Raw genomic sequence first — 14,408 nt, forward strand, 5'->3', positions numbered from 1 at the left:
TTACTCTCTTGGAATTAGCAAGGATACTGATCACATTATGATGCTTTTTCATACAGATCCATAAGATGGAACATCAGGCATAAAAGCTGGTGTTCATATTTTTTGTTTTGGGAGGGGCTTTTTGGCTGCACCTTGAAGCTTGTGGGATCTTAGTCCCCCAGATAATTAAACCTCAGCCTGGCTCTGGCAGTGAACGTGTTGAATCCTAACCACTGGACCACCAGGGAATTCCCAATGGGAATTGTTTTAACTGGTCTGTTTTTAATTTGTTCCTTTATCCCTTTGCTAATAAATCTGAGACAAACGTTCTGACTAGAAAGCATACCAGAATCAGAAAACAAATGATCCTGTTCACTCATTTCAGCCTGGTAATCTGTGTTTATTTTCTCTCATTTTCCAGACACCTTAAATTAATAATGAAAGCATCAATTTATTGTGAGGACTTAGGATGTTTAAGCCTAACTTTTTTATAAAAAAAGAGGAGCATTAATAAATTACATTTTCAGAAAACCATGTCAGTTCCCACATTTACAAAAACTCACAACATGCACACAGTCAATATTTCCCCAACCTTCAGTATAAATATACAACAGTCTTCTCTACAAACCCATCCCCATCTATTTTCATATAATTACTTCTTTACATGTTTCTACTTTTGAATAATCCCATAAATAGATGAGGGAAAGAATACAGGCTCTGGGATCGAAAGACAGGATGCCAATTCTAGCCTCAAGACATACACTAGTAATCTTATGATGTTTGCGTTTCAAGAAATTCAACTGAAAGAGTTAATTTATAAAGATCGAACAAAAAATGATGTATGACTATTACAGCTGAATCCACTGAAAAACAGGATTACAGAAAAAATTCTTCCATAGACAGTCCTTCTATAATCGTAGAACACTTCTCCTTAGAAAATATAAAACTTTCAGAGTGCTGTATCACCTCACAATACATTTTTTTACTAAGTTACATGCCAAGCAGTAAATATCTGTCTGGCAAAAGAGAAGCATTTAACCAAAATGGTTAAAGGAATCATTCATCACTAACAACAAATCAATGAATTCCCTAAAGTGCTTTTAGAAATACATTCTACATTATAAATAGTATTTTTTTTTGTAGCATAAAGCCTAAGATTGACTATCATGCAAGTACTTGTACTTGCTTAGTGAAATGTGCTATTATAATGTACTTTTGGAATATCTTCCTAAATAATCTAGGAAAATCAAATTATGAAAAAAAAAATTCAGGTGGTGTAATCTTCAAACTCCTTTTATAAAACTGAAGATTAAGAAAGACTGTACAATAAGGAAAGTATATGTACAGATACATAAAATTTGGTTTTCATTTAAATAATGTCATAAGTAACCATGCTTACCAGTGTCATTGGCAGGCTCAGATGGGAGTGGTTTTGGAGCTGGTGTGTGTTTGGGTCTGGCAGCAACCTGAGATGGAGATGGTGTGTTGTCCCCATTAACTACATATGAACAGCATGAGTTTTGTACTACAGTGTTTGTAGGTACACAATTATCTATCCCGTTAGTATCTTCAGCAGCCAATCTCCAAAAAAACAAACAAAAAAGATATCTTACTTCAAGGAATTAAAAACAATCATATAACTTTTCATCAGAAGTTAAGCAAAATGATAGGTATAAAGAGTAATGAACAAGAGATATCTTGATTATGTTTTTAAAACATTTTATTTTTTACATTTTATTACATACTTAAAAGTTTAAATTGGAGAAGGCAATGGCACCCCACTCCAGTACTCTTGCCTGGTAAATCCCATGGACGGAGGAGCCTGGTGGGCTGCAGCCCAGGTGTCTCGAAGAGTCGGGCACGACTGAGTGACTTCCCTTCACTTTTCACTTTCATGCATTGGAGAAGGAAATGGCAACCCACTCCAGTGTTCTTGCCTGGAAAATCCCAGGGACAGGGGAGCCTGGTAGGCTGCAGTCCATGAGGTCACTAAGAGTCGGACATGACTGAGCCACTTCACTTTCACTTTTCACTTTCATGCACTGGAGAAGGAAATGGCAACCCACTCCAGTGTTCTTGCCTGGAGGATCCCAGGGACGGGGGAGCCTGGTGGGCTGCCGTCTATGGGGTCACACAGAGTCGGACACGACTGAAGTGACTTAGCAGCAGCAGCACAAGTTTAAATTACTTTCAGTTCTAAGTGTATCCACACAGTAAACGTATATTGAGATATATAATCATACTGTCAAAAGTACCTCAAAGCAATGATCAAATTGTATATTTTAAATATTTAAGTTTAAGAATATTAGATTTATTTTTAAAATGTCTGGAAATATTTTCAAAAAGGTCATGAAACTTATAAAAATCAATTCCAAACTGTTGAGTACTGAAAAGACCAAAAACGTCTTACGATATTGATCACAAGCTATTACCAGCACTAAAATAATGAGTACATGATCTGCTGCTGCTGCTGCTAAGTTGCTTTAGTCGTGTCCAACTCTGTGCGACCCCATAGACGGCAGCCCACCAGGCTCCCCCGTCTCTGGGATTCTCCAGGCAGGAACACTGGAGTGGGTTGCCATTTCCTTCTCCAATACATGAAAGTGAAAAGTGAAAGTGAAGTCACTCAGTCGTGTCCAACTCTCAGCGACCCCATGGACTACAGCCCACCAGGCTTCTCCGTCTATGGGACTTTCCAGGCAAGAGTACTGGAGTGGGGTGCCACTGCCTTCTCCACATGATCATCAGAGAAAGCTAAATATTATATTCCAGAGTTAGAAGAATTTACAGTGTATTCATTACTGGAAATAAATAAATATGTCTACAATTACAAAATCAAGCATTTTAAATCTTATTGGCATAGAGTTAGGCAGTATCACATAAGTAACCAGGAGAACCTTCCCAAATACACTGGTAACCCTATATGTCTTCTCCACAGAGCAGCCTTAATTTTTTTTTCTTAATTTAAAAAAATAAATAAATCAGAGCACATCTCAGTCCTGCCCCACCTCATCTATCTCTCTGATCTATTTCTCTCCAAGCTGTTCCTTGCCTACCTTGCAATAGATATATTAGTATATCAATTTTATACGAAAATCATGCCAAAGAGTCTTCAAATGTTTATTACAAACTATTAGATACAGGGAGTAAAATTATAATGACTTACAAGATTATCAAAGAAAGGTTAAATATATTCTAGAGTTAGAAGAATCTGCAGAGCAAAAGGGCTTCTCCAATGGCTCAGTGGTAAAGAATCTGCCTGCAATGCAGGAGATATAACAGACATGGTTTTGATCCCTGCGTTGGCAAGATTCCCTGGAGGAGGAAACAGCAACCCACTCCAGTACTCTTGTCTGAAAAATCCCATGGGCAGGGGAGTCTGGTGGGCTACAGTTTACAGGGTCACAAAGAGTCAGACAGGACTGAGCACACACGAGCACGCACACAGAACAAAAACTAACTAGAAAGAATCAGTGTCCTTGTTCTACTTGCTATTTCCTCTGGAATGTTCTTCTCTCAAATCTCTGTATGGATGGCACATTTTTGGCCTTTTAATTGTAGCTTGAATGGCACTTCCACAGAGATGATTCCGTGACATTTCTCTTTATAAAGGGTTCCTTTACATTCCTGTCACCTTGTCCTGTGTTTCGATGACTTCATAGATCTTATCACTATCTCCAATTAGCTAATTTCTTTCCCCACTTGTCTACTATCTACCTCTATCCTGCCAGAATGAAAATTCCACAGGAACAGGACTAGTGTTCTTAGTGCTTGGACTAGTGCCTGGCACCAAACAGGCACTCAGTAAGCACCTGGACAAATTAACAACACTTTTCCTTGTCACCCACATATTTGGAATAAGATGTGTTCAGGAATTTGGGGCAGGTAAAGCTTTGAAAGGGCTTCCCAGGGGGCACAGGTGGTAAAGAACCTGCCTGCCCATGAAAGAGACCTAAAAGACTTGGGTTCGATCCCTGGGTCAGGAAGATCTCCTGGAAAGAGGGTATGGCAACCCACTCCAGTATTCTTGCCTAGAGAATCCCCATGGACAGAGGAGGCAGGCAGGCTACAGTCCATAGCACACAGAGTCAGACACAACTGAACCAACTTAGCAGGCACACAAAGCTTTGAAATTTCTCTCAAGTGAATCTACTTTGTACACCCTTCCCTAAGCCACTCAGCAAGGATCAGTGACCTGGGAGACATAGTAAAAGAATGCAACTCAAGTTTTCCTGGTGCTGTAGAACTAATCTTTAATTCAAAATGTATTGCTATGTAATAGGTAACATTAATCTTTAGGTTTGTAGTGATTCAGGCTCCTTTAACCATCTAAAATTTCATTTCAAAAATTATAATTTTTGATACATATATATATATATATACACACACACACACACACACACACACACACACACATACACACTAGAGCATTTTAATCTACCTAATTGCTGTATCCTTTCAGTTTGATTCCCGGGTCGGGAAGACCCACTGGAGAAGGCATAGGCTACCCACGCCAGTATTCTTGGGCTTCCCTTGTGGCTCAGCTGGTAAAGAATCCACCTGCAATGTGGGAGACCTGAGTTCGATCCTTGGGTTGGGAAGATCCCCTGGAGCAAGGAAAAGGCTACCCAGTCCAGTATTGTGGCCTATAGAATCCCATGGACTGTATAGTCCATGGGGCCGCAAAGAGTCGGACATGACTGAATGACTTTTCACTTTTGAATTTTCTCTATGTGAATAATCATGTGGATACTAAATAAATACATTTATTTAAGCCAAATATGTATTCAGAAGACATACTGATCTGTTCAAAGGCTCTGTGAAGATCATTTAACAGCAATTTAGTAGCAATATCAGTAACTGTAGATTTATATAAAAGTCACACTTTGTCTCATATACCAGCATGATTTTTCAAATGTATTTCACAGCAATGTACTTTCACATATTCATTCCATTATAATTGATCTATTACATGCTTTTATTCTAATTCAAATTATTTCAAACAGAAAGTCTCTATTAACTGTCATCAAATGTGAATCTATGGGAGTTGCTGAGATGGCAGGGTGACCTCTAAGAAGAGACCACAATTAGTGCAATATCTATCTTCTAGTGGTTACAGATCAGTAACAGTAATCAGGAGGCCGCCAACTCAGACAGCAGTGAGATAACCATTTTTCCACATCACCTGACTCTATTTACTGATAAAATATGCCTAAATACAGATTTTTAAGAGCCATTTCCAATAAAAAATAAAAAAGAATGAAGTTCTGATACTTCCTACAGCATGGATGAATCATATGCTAAGTAAAAGTCAGTGACAGAAGGTCATATATTGTATGACACCGTTTACAAGAAATGGCCAGAAAAGGCAAATTCACTGAGACAGAAGGTGAGTGGCTGGCAGGAGCTGGGAAAAAAGAGGGGTGGAGAGAGAATACCCCTGGGTACAGTGTCTTTTTGAGGGTGAAGACAATGTTCTGAAATGAGACACTGGTGACGGTTACTCAACTCTGCTAAGCTAAAAACCACTGAGATATACACTTTATTCCAATAATATATCTTGTTACAGCTGTGGTTTTTTTTTTAAACCACTTTGATAAGAATTCAACCAAATAATACATTTAGATATAAGCTTTTAAAGTCTATGGCAAACTCTAAACGAAGGTTAGAAACTTCATATATGGGAAATGTGGTGTTACTTTGCCACAAACGCCAAAATAAAACACTCTACCTGGTGGTCGTCCTTGCTGAAGGCTCTCTGTCTTCATGTAAGGCATCACCATTTTGCTGTACTTCTACTGAAGGACAAAAGAGACAGACATTAGGTTTTTTACATACTTCTTGATTTTTTTTTCCCTTCAAATTTTAATAACCCAAAGTTAGCTTACTGGCTGGAGATGAGCTGCCGTTTGTTATATTTTCTTGCTCAATCACCAGTCCATCAAGCACAACTGTTAATTCACCAGTTTGCACGACACCATTCTTGGTTTCCAAGCAAAGTTTTAATTGTTCTTTCACTCTTTCCACTAAGGGAGGGGGGGAAAAGAAAAACTAATTTAAAAGCTTTTGTTATGTACAAAAACATGTTTCAGAAATCAAAACTATATATCAAGAATGACTCTTATTTAGTGCTTGATGGCTACGTGTGAAAGGAATTATTTGTGTTTTTATCTGTAGGCCCTTCTTGGTTCCTCTTACATTTAACAAGATTTTTTTCCCATTTACCAAATATCTAGCACATGTACTTTAATTATCCAAGATAAGACAAACAAAAATCTGGAACCTCTAATCATTACACAGGAATTCTTTGCAAAAAAGTTAAGGACCATGCAATAAAGAAAGCCTTGTAGAAGACCTACCCCAACCATCTTCACCCCCATAAACCACATTTCCATTTAAAATCACAAAATCAACATTAATAAAACAGAAAAACTAGAGGAAATTTTAAAGTACCAAGGAAAAAACCCAACCCTGCAAATGCATAAATTTCAGTTGTATCTAGATTCTAACAAACTGTATCTGAAGAAAGTTATTGACCACCATCCTGTCTCATTCATCTGCAATTTGGGGGCTTAGCTCTCATTCTTAAAATATTTAGCTAAGGAGATTCTTAATAGCCTTTCACTCCATAATGGCCTATGTGTGAAAAGAATCTAGAAAAGAGTGGATAGATGTATATGTCTTCACTTTGCTGTACACCTGAAACTAACAGCACTGCAAATCAACTGTACCTCAGTAACATTTTTTTAAAAAAGCCTTTTGAAATCCCTTTAAAGTGAGTCTCTTGATGGAAAACACTCTTTTTTAAAGAAAATGTATTTATTTTTTATTGAAGGATACTTGCTTTATAGAATTTTGCTTTCTATCAAACCTCAACATGAATCAGCCATAAAGGGAAGTCGCTCAGTCGTGTCCGACTCTTTGGGACCCCATGGACTGTAGCCCACCAGGCTCCTCCATCCATGGGATTCTCCAGGCAAGAGTACTGGAGTGGGTTGCCATTTCCTTCTCCAGGGGGATGTTCCCGACCCAGGGATCGAACCCGGGTCTCTTGCATTGTAGGCAGACGCTTTACCATCTGAGCCACCAAAACCTCACTATTTAACATTAAAAATTATGACTCTCCTTGAATGGAATGATCAACACTTAAATCACTATACTAAATGGTAAAGGTGAACACTCCTCTCTGAAATAAAAATCTTTTACAAAGCAATACCAAAAGCATAAGACAACTTCCAGTTACTACCAAAGACTGAAAGAATAATTCACCACCTGATTAAAGTACACATGCTGAAGATACAAACACTAGTTGAAGTATAGTCTTAAATACACATACAAAACCAGCCATAGGTATACATATATCCCCTCCCTTTTGAACCTCCCTCCCCATCCTACCCTCTTGGTTGATCCAGAGTCCCTGAGTTCCCTGAGTCATACAACAAATTCCCGTTGGCTATCTATTTTACATATGGTAATGTAAGTTTCCACGTTACTCTTTTAATACATTTCACCCTCTCCTCCCCTCTTCCATGTCCATAAATCTATTCTCTATGTCTATTTTTCCACTGTTGCCCTGTAAATAAATTCTTCAGTATCATTTTTCTAGATTCTGTATATAGGTATTAGAATATGATATTTATCTTTCTTTTTCTGACTTACTTCACTCTGTATAATAGAGTCTAGGTTCATCCACCTCATTAGAACTGATTCAAATGCATTCCTTTTTATGGCTGAGTAATATTCCATTGTGTGTATGTACCACAACTTCTTTATCCATTCATCTGTCGATGGACATCTAGATTGCTTCCATGTTCTAGCTAGTGTAAATTGTGCTGCAATGAACAACGGGATACATGTGTCTCTTTCAATTTTGGTTTCCTCAGGGTATATGCCTAGGAGTGGGATCACTGGGTCATTCGGTGATTTTATTCCTAGTTTTCAAGAAAGCTCCATGCTGTTCTCCATAGTGGCTGTATCAATTTACATTCCCACCAACAGTTCAAGAGTGTTCCCTTTTCTCCACACCCTCTCCAGAATTTATTGTTTGTAGAGTTTTTAATGATGGTCATTCTGACTGGTGTGAGGTGATAATTCATTGTAGTTTTGATTTTCATTTCTCTAGTAATGAGCGATGTTGAGCATCTTTTCATGTGTTTGTTAGCCATCTGCATGTCTTCTTTGGAGAAATGTCTGTTTAGGTCTTTTTCCCACTTTTTGATTGGGTTGATTGTTTTTCTGGTATTGAGTTGTATGAGCTGCTTGTATATTTTGGAAATTAATCCTGTCAGTTGTTTCATTGGCCATTATTTTCTCCCATTCTGAGGGTTGTCTTTTCACCTTGCTTATAGTTTCCTTTGCTGTGCAAAAGTTTTTAAGTTTCATCAGGTCCCACTTGTTTACTTTTATTTCCGTTACTCTAGGAGGTGGATCATAAAGAATTTTGCTTTGATTTACATCATTGAGTATTCTGCCTATGTTTTCCTCTAAGAACTTTATAGTTTCTGGTCTTACATTTAGGTCTTTAATCCATTCTCAGTTTATCTTTGTGCATGGTGTTAGGAAGTATTCTAATTTCATTCCTTTACATGTAGCTGTCCAATTTTCCCAGCACCATTTATTGAAGAGGTTATCTCTGCCCCACTGTATATTCTTTCCTCCTTTTGTCTAAAATAAGGTAGCCATAGGTGCATGGGTTTATTTCTGGGCTTTCTATCTTGTTCCATTGGTCTGTATTTCTGTTTTGTGCCAGTACCATACTGTCTTGATGCCTGTAGCTTTCTAATATAATCTGAAGTCAGGAAGGTTGATTCCTTCAGCTCCATTCTTCTATCTCAAGACTACTTTGGCTATTCAGGGTCTTATTGTATTTCGATATGAATTGTGAAATTTTTTGTTCTAGTTTTGGGGAAAATGCCATTGGTAATTTGATAGAGATTGTATCAAATCTGTAGATTAAATTTGGTACTACAGTATTTTCACAGTATTGATTCTTCCTACCCAGGAACATGGAAAATCTCTCCATCTGTTTATGTCACCTTTGACTTTTCCTCTTTCTGATTTTTCAGAAATGCTAGTGATTTCTGTGCATTGATTTTCTATTCTGCAACTTTCCTAAATTCACTGATTAGCTCTAGTAATTTTCTAATACTATCTTTAGGGTTTTCTATGTACAGCATCATGCCATCTGTAAACAGTGAGAGATTTACTTCTTTTCTGATCTGGATTCCTTTTATTTCCTTTTCTTCTCTGACTGCTGTAGCTAGGACTTCCAGAACTACGTTGAATCATAATGACAAAAGTGGACGCCCTTGTCTTGTTCCTGATCTTAGGGGGAAATGCTTTCATTTCTTCACCATTGAGAATAATGCTTGCTATAGGCTTATCATATACGGCCTTTACTATGTTGAGGTAGATTCTTTCTATGCCCATTTTTTGAAGAGTTTCAATCATAAATGGATGCTGAATTTTGTCACAGGCTTTTTCTGCATCTATTGAGATTATCATATGGTTTTTATCTTTCAATTTGTTAATATGGTGTATCACACTGATTGATTTGCATATATTGAAGAATCCTTGCATCCCTGGAATAAACCCAATTTGACCATTGTGTAATGAGCTATTTGACGTGTTGCTGAATTCTGTTTGCTAAAATTTTGTTGATGATTTTTGCATCTATGTTCATCAGTAATGCTGCCTATAGTTTTTTGTGTTGTCTTTGTCTGGTTTTGGTATCAGGGTGATGGTGGCCTCATAAAATGAGTTCGGAAGTGTTCCTTTCTCTGCAATTTTCCGAAAGAGTTTTAGAAGGATAGGAATTAGCTCTTCTTTAAATGTTTGATAGAATTCTCCTGTGAAGCCATCTGGTCCTGGGCTTTTGTTTTTTGGGGAGATTTTTGATCACAGCTTCAATTTCAGTGCTTGCAACTGGGTTGTTGATAATTTTTATTTCTTCTTGGAAGACTGAACTTTTCTAAGAATCTGTCTATTTCTTCCAGGTTATCTATTTTACTGCCATATTGCTGTTCATAACAGTCTCTTAAAATCCTTTTTATTTCTGCATTGTCTAGTGTAACCTCTCCTTTTTCATTTCTAATTTTGTTGATTTGATTTTCTCTTTTTTTCTTGATGAGTCTGGCTAAAGGTTTGTGACTTTTGTTTACCTTCTCAAAGAAACAGCTTTAATTTTATTAATCTTTACTATTGCTTCTTTCATTACTTTTTCATTTATTTCAACTCGGCTCTTTATGATTTATTTCCATCTACTAATTCTGTGTTTCTTGTTTGTCTTTTTCCAGTTATTTTAGGTGTAAAGTTAGGCTGTCTATTCGATGTTTTCCTTGTTTCTTGAGGTAGGATTGTATTCCCTCTTAGAACTGCTTTTGCTTCATCCCACAGGTTTTGAGTTGTCGTGTTCTCATTGTTTTGTTTCTGCAAATTTATTGACTTCCCTTTTTATGTCTTCAGTAATCTGCTGGTTATTTAGAAACGTGTTGTTTAATCTTCATGTGTTTGTGTTTCTTACAGTTTTTTCTTGTAACTGATATGAAGTCTCATAGCACTGTTGTTGGAGAAGATGCTTGATACGATTTCACATTTCTTACATTTACTGAGGTCTGATTTGTGACCCAACATGTGGTCTACCTGGGAAAATGTTCGATGCACACTTGAGAAGAAGGTGTATTCTTCTGCATTCGGATGCAATGTCCTGAAGATATCAATGAGATCCATCTCATCTAATGTATCATTTAAGACTTGTGTTTCCTTATTAATTTTTTGTTTTGATGATCTGTCCATTGGTGTGTTAAAATCTCCTACTATTGTGTTAGTGTCAATTTTTCCTTCTATGTCTGTTAGTGTTTGTCTTATGTACTGAGGTGCTCCTATGTTGGGTGCATAGATGTTTACAATTGTTGTGTCTTCCTCTTGGACTGATCCTTTGATCATTATGCAGTGTCCTTCCTTATCTCTTGTAATCTTCATTTTAAGGTCTATTTTGTCTGATATGAGGATTCTACTCCACCTTTCTTTTGCTTCCCATTTGCATGGAATATATTTTTCCATCCTCTCACTTTCAGTCTATACATGTCTTTAGATCTGACGTGGTCTTCTTGTAAAGAGCATATATACAGGTTTTGTTTTTGTATCCATTCAGCCAGTCTGTGTCTTTTGGATGGAGCATTTAATCCATTTACATTTAAAGTAATTATTGATATATATATTCCTATTGCCATTTTCTTAATTGTTTGGGGTTGATTTTGTAGATCTTTTTTCTTCTCTTGTATTTCTTGACTATATAAGCCCCTTTAACATTTGTTGTAAAGCTCAGTTGGTGGTACCGAATTCTCTTAACTTTTGCTTGTCTGAAAAGTTTTTGTTTTGTTTTTATTTCTCCATCAATTTTGAATGAGATCCTTGCCGGGTACAGTAATCTTAGTTGTAGATTTTTCCCTTTCAGTACTTTAAACATATCCTGACATTCCCTTCTGGCTTGCAGAGTTTCTGCTGAAAGATCAGCTGCTAAGTGTATGTGGTTTCCCTTGTATGTTACTTGTTGCTCTCCCTTGCTGCTTTTAATATTCTTTGTGTTCAGTCTTTGTTAGTTTGATTAGTATGTGCTTTGGCATGTTTCCCCTTGGGTTTATCCTGTATGGGACTCTGCACCTCTTGGACTTGATTGACTATATTTCCTTTTCCATGCTGGGAAACTTTTCAACTGTAATCTCTTCAAAAAATGTTCTCATACCCTTTCTTTTTCTTTTCTTCTTCTGGGACCCTATTATTCAAATGTTGGTGTGTCTGATACTGTCCCAGAGGTCTCTGAGACTATCTTCAGTTCTTTTCATTCTTTTCACTTTATTCTGCTCTTCAGAAGTTATTTTCACCATTTTATCTTCCAGCTCACTGATTCATTCTTCTGCTTCAGATATTCTGCTATTGATTCCGTCTAGAGTATTTTTAATTTCAGTAATTGTGCTGTTTGTCTCTGTATGCCTATTCTTTAATTCTTCTAGGTCTTTGTTAATTGATTCTTGACCTTTCTCCATTTTGTTTTCAAGGTTTTTGATCATCTTTACTATCGTTATTCTGAATTCTTTTTCAGGTAGTTTGCCTATTTCCTCTTCATTTATTTGGACTTTTGTGTTCCTAGTTTGTTTCTTCATTTGCATAGTATTTCTCTGCCTTTTCATTATTTTTTTTTAAACTTACTGTGTTTGAGGGTTCCTTTTCCCAGGCTTCAAGGAAAGCTGAATTATTTCCTTTAAGAAGGTTGAATTCTGTTTTCCTTTTGGTTTCTGGCCTCCTAAGTTTGGTCCAGTGATTTGTGTAAGCTTCCTATAGGGTGAGATTTGTGCTGAGTTCTTGTTTGTTTGTTTTTCCTCTGATGGGCAAGGCTGAGTGAGGTGGTAATCCTGTCTGCTGATGACTGGGTTTGTATTTCTGTTTTGTTTGTTGTTTAGATGAGGCATCCTGCACAGGGTGCTACTGGGGCTTGGGTGATGTTGGGTCTTGTGGTCAAGTGATTTCATTTGTGTGAGTTCTCACTATTTGATACTCCCTTATTTGATACTCCCTAGGGTTAGTTCTTGACTTCCTACTTTTGCATTCCAGTCCCCTATAATGAAAACGACATCTTTTTTGGGTGTTAGATCTTGTAGGTTTTCATAGAACCGTTCAACTTCAGCTTCTTCAGCGTTACTGGTTGGGGCATAGACTTGGATTACTGTGATATTGAATGGTTTGCCTTGGAAACGAACAGAGATCATTCTATCGTTTTTGAGATTGCATCCAAGTACTGCATTTTGGACTCTTTTGTTGACCATGATGGCTACTCCATTTCTTCTAAGGGATTCCTGCCCACAGTAGTAGATATAGAGAAAAACAACAGAATGGGAAAGACTAGATATCTCTTCAAGAAAATTAGAGATATCAAGGGAACATTTTATGCAAAGATGGGCTCAATAAAGGACAGAAATGGTATGGACCTAACAGAAGCAGAAGATATTAAGAAGAGGTGGCAAGAATACACAGAAGAACTGTACAAAAAAGATCTTCATGACCAAGATAATCACGATGGTGTGATCACTCACTTAGAGCCAGACTTGGAATGTGAAGTCAAGTGGGCCTTAGAAAGTATCACTACAAACAAAGCTAGTGGAGGTAATAAAATTCCAGTTGAACTATTTCAAATCCTGAAAGATGATGCTATTAAAGTGCTGCACTCAATATGTCAGCAAGTTTGGAAGACTCAGCAGTGGCCACAGGACTGGAAAAGGTCAGTTTTCATTCCAATCCCAAAGAAAGGCAATGCCAAAGAATGCTCAAACTACCACACAATTGCACTCATCTCACATGCTAGTAAAGTAATGCTCAAAATTCTCCAAGCCAGGATTCAACAATATGTGAACCGTGAACTTCCAGATGTTCAAGCTGGTTTTTGAAAAGGCAGAGGAACCAGAGATCAAATTGCCAACATCCACTGGATCATGGAAAAAGCAAGAGAGTTCCAGAAAAACATCTATTTCTGCTTTACTGACTATGCCAAAGCCTTTGACTGTGTGGATCACAATAAACTGTGGGAAATTCTGAAAGAGATGGGAATACCAGACCACCCGACCTGCCTCTTGAGAAACCTATATGCAGGTCAGGAAGCAACAGTTAGAACTGGACATGGAACAACAGACTGGTTCCAAATAGGAAAAGGAGTATGTCAAGGCTGTATATTGTCACCCTGCTTATTTAACTTCTATGCAAAGTACATCATGAGAAACGCTGGGCTGGAGGAAGCACAAGCTGGAATCCTGACTGCCAAGAGAAATATCAATAACCTCAGATATGCAGATGACACCACCCTTATGGCAGAAAGTGAAGAGGAACTAAAAAGCCTCTTGATGAAAGTGAAAGTGGAGAGTGAAAAAGTTGGCTTAAAGCTCAGCATTCAGAAAACGAAGATCATGGCATCTGGTCCCATCACTTAATGGGAAATAGATGGGAAAACAGTGGAAATAGTGCCAGATTTTATTTTTGGGGGCTCCAAATTCACTGCAGATGGTGCTTGCAGCCATGAAGTTAAGAGACACTTACTCCTTGGAAGGAAAGTTATGACCAACCTAGATAGCATATTGGGAGAAGGCAATGGCACCCCACTCCAGTGTTCTTGCCTGGAGAATCCCAGGGATGGGGGAGCCTGGTGGGCTGCCATCTATGGGGTCACACAGAGTCGGACACGACTGTAGTGACTTAGCAGCAGCAGCAGCAGATAGCGTATTCAAAAGCAGAGACATTACTTTGTCAACAAAGGTCCGTCTAGTCAAGGCTATGGTTTTTCCAGTGTTCATGTATGGATGTGAGAGTTGGACTGTGAAGGAAGCTGAGTGCTGAAGAATTGATGTTTTTGAACTGTGGTGTTGGAAAAGACTGTTGAGAGTCCC

The 14,408-nt window shown here is 37.8% G+C and overlaps 1 protein-coding gene across 4 annotated transcripts in view; it reads right to left on the reverse strand.

Moving 5' to 3' along the window:
- The window catches only part of WWP1 (WW domain containing E3 ubiquitin protein ligase 1), a 144,985-nt gene that overhangs the window by 62,411 nt on the left and 68,166 nt on the right, over window positions 1–14,408 (reverse strand). For 3 of the 4 annotated variants that reach the window (XM_025001522.2, XM_059893203.1, NM_001037463.1), the window contains 3 exons: window positions 5,868–6,005; window positions 5,711–5,777; window positions 1,379–1,560 (listed from right to left, as the gene is read on the reverse strand). In XM_025001522.2, the coding sequence (XP_024857290.1) occupies window positions 1,379–1,560; window positions 5,711–5,777; window positions 5,868–6,005 (387 nt within the window). The remainder of the gene's footprint in view (window positions 1–1,378; window positions 1,561–5,710; window positions 5,778–5,867; window positions 6,006–14,408) is intronic. The other variant, XM_025001523.2, reaches the window with a different exon arrangement.

This window comes from Bos taurus, chromosome 14 (genome assembly GCF_002263795.3).
Source record: "Bos taurus isolate L1 Dominette 01449 registration number 42190680 breed Hereford chromosome 14, ARS-UCD2.0, whole genome shotgun sequence".
Classification (NCBI taxonomy): domain Eukaryota; kingdom Metazoa; phylum Chordata; class Mammalia; order Artiodactyla; family Bovidae; genus Bos; species Bos taurus.